Source organism: Montipora capricornis, chromosome 4 (assembly GCF_036669925.1).
Source record: "Montipora capricornis isolate CH-2021 chromosome 4, ASM3666992v2, whole genome shotgun sequence".
NCBI classification, from domain to species: Eukaryota; Metazoa; Cnidaria; class Anthozoa; order Scleractinia; family Acroporidae; genus Montipora; species Montipora capricornis.
In genome coordinates this window covers 43,454,057-43,459,056 of record NC_090886.1, presented here as the reverse complement: position 1 = coordinate 43,459,056, position 5,000 = coordinate 43,454,057, and the positions used below count along the sequence as shown (strand labels likewise).

Sequence of the window (5,000 nt, the reverse complement as noted above, 5' to 3'; positions counted from 1 at the left end):
GTAGGAGCTACGCTATTGGTGGTAACATGGCAACGTGAAAAATAGGAATATATTAGTTAAATGAAAAGCGTTCGTTAATACCGTGAGGATTAAGGGTGCCGATTTGAAAGATGAATTTTTGTTCCAGATTCTTGCGGCTTTCCGTCGTACCTAGATGTAGGGAAAGGCCGCAGATAGCCATGTGTTTTTTGGCGCTTGAAAATCTTAGTAAACGCAACGACATAGTTGTCAAATCGGCCGACAAAGGCGGCGCGGTAGTTGTTTGGCGGTCCGACCTTTACCAAAAAGAAGCTTTGCGGCAACTTTCGGATACCTCGTTTTATGCCAAAATCCCTAAAGATCTCACTTCCAACAATCAAAAACTTGTCAAAGACACCATTCAAAATCTTATAGTTAATCAAGAATTACCGGATACTGCCACTAATCTCATCATCAACACCCCTAGAACTTCGTGCATTTACTTCTTGCCTAAAATTCACAAACCCAACAACCCAGGTCGCCCTATCGTTTCTGCCTGTAGTTGCCCCACCGAACTCATTTCTAGCTACTTAGACAGGATTATGACGCCTATCGTCAAATCTTTGCCATCATACATTAAAGACAGTACACACGCACTACAAATTTTCCGCGATTTCAATTTCTCCGGCCAAGACAAACTTATTTTCACCATGGACATTACATCTCTATACACAGTCATTCCTAATAGCGAAGGTCTTCAAGCACTTAAACACTTTTTCGATCAACGCACTGTCAAAGAACCTAGCTCGGAAACGCTCCTCCGCCTTGCCGAACTAGTTTTAACGCTTAACTGTTTTTCATTCGCCGGCAACTATTACAAACAAATTAATGGTGTAGCGATGGGCACAAGAATGGGACCTAGCTATGCCAATCTTTTTGTAGGATATGTTGAACACCAATTTTTTAGTCAGTACAACGGCCCCAAACCTGAACTCTACGGCCGTTACATCGACGACTGCATCGGCGCTATTTCATCCAGCAGAGAAGAACTCGATCAATTTATAACCTCCGTCAACTCTTTTCATCCGGCTCTTAAATATACCTGGGAAATTTCGGAAACTTCATTGGCTTTTCTAGATATCAACGTTTCTATTAGAGGCAACGTGCTATGTACTAGTGTGCACTACAAACCTACTGATTCACACAGTTATTTGTTGTATTCATCGTCACATCCATCACATGTCAAGAACTCCATCCCTTATTCTCAATTTCTTAGACTTCGACGTCTATGCAGTGATGACTCCGATTTTTCCAGCAAATCAGAGGAAATGTGCCAGTTCTTCGAAAAACGTGGCTATCCTGTCTCTGTGGTCAAAGCGGGCCATCATCGCGCCCAACAATTTGATCGACAGTCGTCACTACAAACGTCACAGAAAGATAAGAATGACAGAATTCCATTCACCCTCACTTTCCATCCTCATAATCACGCAGTCAAAAGCATCATTCTTAGTAATTTTAAATTACTCCAAAATGATCCCGAGGCTAGTAGAATCTTTTCGCAACCTCCACTTATTTCATTCAAACGCGACAAAAACGTAGGCAACTTTTTAGTTAGAAGCGCGCTCAAAACTAACGAGCAACCCGGCACTTTCAAATGCGCGCGCTCACGATGCAAAACTTGTCTTTTCATTGTTAACACTAGCAAGATATCGGGACCTAAGCGATCTGTTAAGATCACCGATCGTTTCACATGTACCTCCGCAAATGTCATTTATTGCATAACCTGCACGTTATGCAATAAATTATACATTGGTGAGACAGGTAGACGACTAGGTGACCGATTCCGCGAACACCTTCGCGATGTTGAGAAGAATGACAAGGATGCATCCAAGCCAGTCGCTCGCCATTTTAATCTGCCTAACCACTCCAAAAAACACATGGCTATCTGCGGCCTTTCCCTACATCTAGGTACGACGGAAAGCCGCAAGAATCTGGAAGAAAAATTCATCTTTCAAATCGGCACCCTTAATCCTCACGGTATTAACGAACGCTTTTCATTTAACTAATATATTCCTATTTTTCACGTTGCCATGTTACCACCAATAGCGTAGCTCCTACTCTACTATAAAAACTACACGTAACCCATAATCCCTCGATTCGCTCTGACGAAGGGCTAACGCTCGAAACGTCAGCTTTTAGAATCTCTGTACGGTGGCCAATTTACATTATCAACTCCGTTGATAAAACCAAATTTTTGTATACTTCTTTCCATCTTATTCAATTATATTCATCTTAATTTTGGTTTTTGAATTCTGAATGCTACTACTCAATCCACCCTATTATTTAAGTGATTACATATCTGCAGCCACGTACAGTGTAGCATGTAGTCAAGTAGATACACAAGTGAGACTTCCAGTTCTTCAGCTCTTAATACATGTATGAATCACAATGTATTATACACTTTATTCCAAAATGGCCACCATTTTAGTATTTTTGGTTTGATTGCAAATTGGCCCTTTTGGGCCTCATTCAAGGTTAAATGAAGTTATTCTTTTGAATTTTACGATTGAAAGCGAGGCCAAAAGGGCCAAGTTTCAAGGAAACAAAGGAATACTAAAACGGCCGCCATTTTGGAACAAGGTGTATGATGGTTGTTTCATTAAAATTAATAAACACACCTTTCACCTCTTTGACTTCTGACGTCACTAGTCCTGGATTAAAATAAGAAACAAAATAATAATTACCGCATTGTGCTTTATTGGTTTGTTTCACCTAAAAGTCTCTCTCTAACACAACACAACAATGGACAGTGAATGGGGCCCTTTTCAGCAGTTGTGAAATTGGGTGACCTGAGTTGAGTGGTAAATGGGTTAACAACAAGTCATGAACATCCACTCATGAATGTCGCCTTAAACTCTTTCCTCCTCAGTGACACTGATAGATTTTACTCTAACACCAAACAACTTTACTTATCAATGGAGGCCATTCAAGGGTTAGAGAGTTCAAAGAAGGTATTGAATAATCATCAGTGTCAGCTTTTTTCTTCCTTTCTGGACAGTTTTTTTTCTATTCTGAACAGTCATTTAATTGTTTCAGTGCCACACACCTTCCATATTTTCAAGCTTCTCTTTGGTGCTTCCTTCGTCAGACTTCCATTTCTTTAACATATCTTTGTAAAAAACTAAAACTCATTACTTTTTCAGACAAACAGGCCAATATCACTGACTGTGTGTATCTCCATGTTCTTATGCAATTAATAATTTAAAAAATCTAAATTTGGCTTTACGTGAGCCTCGTTAACCTGCACAACGTAAACTTCTGATGCAACTGAAAGTGGAAGCATTGTTTACTGCAGCACATTTATGTCCAGGATCACAGCATGACGAGGTAGTCCAGCTCTTAATACCAAGTTTCTATGAAATCTCCTACAATACATGTATATACCAACATGTATTTACAATCATACGTTCAGGCTTTAGAATTTGGGTGTTTAGGGTTACCATTTACTTCTTTATGTATGTATTTATTTATTCATTTTATTTATTTATTTAAATTTATTTATTAGTGTTCTCATTACTACAATTGTCCAGGTGATAAGAAGAACCAGCATTTAGTTGGATTTGTAGTACTGTTTTTCCACACACATCCCCCTTTTTCTTCTACTTTTACAGTAAATCACAATGTATGTATGGTATTTATCTTATTAAATAATCAGTTAACACACCTTCCACCTGTCCAACCTTGTCCTTGGTGCTGTCTTCAGCTGACTTCCACTGCTTTAGCATTTCTGGGTTAAAAAAAAAAAACAACAACAATGCAATGAGACAATAATTTAAGTTTCCCATAATTTGATGCATCGTAACCCATTGAACAATGGGACTGTTTTACCAGTGCTTTTTGTCGTCAATGGGGGCGATTCAGGAGTCAATGGGTGAACATTAGGTGGGTAAAATAATGGAATACCTGCAAGTTATCGCATACAGTGTACACTTTTTTAATTCGTGTTAACTAGGCATTGGCTGATATTCTGTAAAGCTACCAGTACTTGTTTGAGTACAGACACACCTTCCATGTTTTCAAGCTTCTCCTTGGTGCTGCCTTCGTCAGACTTCCATTTCTTTACCATATCTTTCGTTAAAAATGAAAAGTCACAAATTTTTCAGACAAATAGGGTCATTACTGAAGGTGTCTAAGTTCATAATGTTCTGGCACTTAATTTATAAAATTAATTGTGAATGTGGCTTTATGAACCATGGAAACTCCTGCATAACATACATTGTGTAAACTTCTGATGAGCACACTCATTGTGTAAACTTCTGCAACACATTAATGTAGATGCACTTTATGGAAGCTGGAATGTCAACCAGGTCCAACAATCATGTGTAATTTACACGTACAACTTACAATAACTTAGGGTTTAGAGTTGGAGTGTTGAGCGTAATACCATTAATTTTGTCAACGCAATGACATACAGGTATGTAAGGGACAATTTGTGACGTTTCTTCCCAGCTTTGCAGAGCATACATGATAATAACTTGGAGAAGGGTTAGAAACTAACAAAGTTAGTGCCTGCATTTCATTAATATAAAAATCCTTAACACATCATTTTAGTGATGAACACACCAACCTACAAATGGACCTTTTTGGCTTGTACGTTTTGTTTTCCCATTCCAGACCACATGATGTTCTCAAGGAAATTTACCTTTTGTTTTTTCATAAGTTATGCATTTGTTTTTTCTGAAAGTGAGGCGAATTAGCAAGAAAAGAACCAGAAATTGAATGTGAGACTGAACACATTGACAAAGAATTAGCAGAAAAAGCAGATTTGATACCAAGGAAAACTTCTGTAAAAAGAAAAGCACAAGATTGTTCATTTGATATGTGCAAGCAAGTCAAGACTGAAACTAATCAAAACAAGGCAACTACTGTATAACCAGTTCATCCAGATGTTTTTTTTTTGGTCAAATAATGGAAATAGAAAACAGATACGCTGTACATGTACCTAAATGTAACACTGGCTACAAAATTTGGATTAATACAGT

The 5,000-nt window shown here is 38.3% G+C and overlaps 3 protein-coding genes across 3 annotated transcripts in view; 1 reads left to right on the top strand and 2 right to left on the bottom strand.

The window, feature by feature from the left end:
- Positions 1-5,000, top strand: part of LOC138044955 (NLR family CARD domain-containing protein 3-like) — a 383,130-nt gene that overhangs the window by 222,030 nt on the left and 156,100 nt on the right. The gene's annotated exons all lie outside the window — the stretch shown is intronic.
- Positions 1-5,000, bottom strand: part of LOC138044957 (NLR family CARD domain-containing protein 3-like) — a 101,660-nt gene that overhangs the window by 24,182 nt on the left and 72,478 nt on the right. The gene's annotated exons all lie outside the window — the stretch shown is intronic.
- Positions 1-5,000, bottom strand: part of LOC138044959 (uncharacterized) — a 22,303-nt gene that overhangs the window by 853 nt on the left and 16,450 nt on the right. The window contains exons 2-5 of the mRNA XM_068891329.1: positions 4,024-4,086; positions 3,683-3,745; positions 3,065-3,127; positions 2,637-2,669 (exon numbers count right to left, since the gene is read on the bottom strand). Coding sequence (XP_068747430.1) covers positions 2,637-2,669; positions 3,065-3,127; positions 3,683-3,745; positions 4,024-4,086 — 222 coding nt within the window. The remainder of the gene's footprint in view (positions 1-2,636; positions 2,670-3,064; positions 3,128-3,682; positions 3,746-4,023; positions 4,087-5,000) is intronic.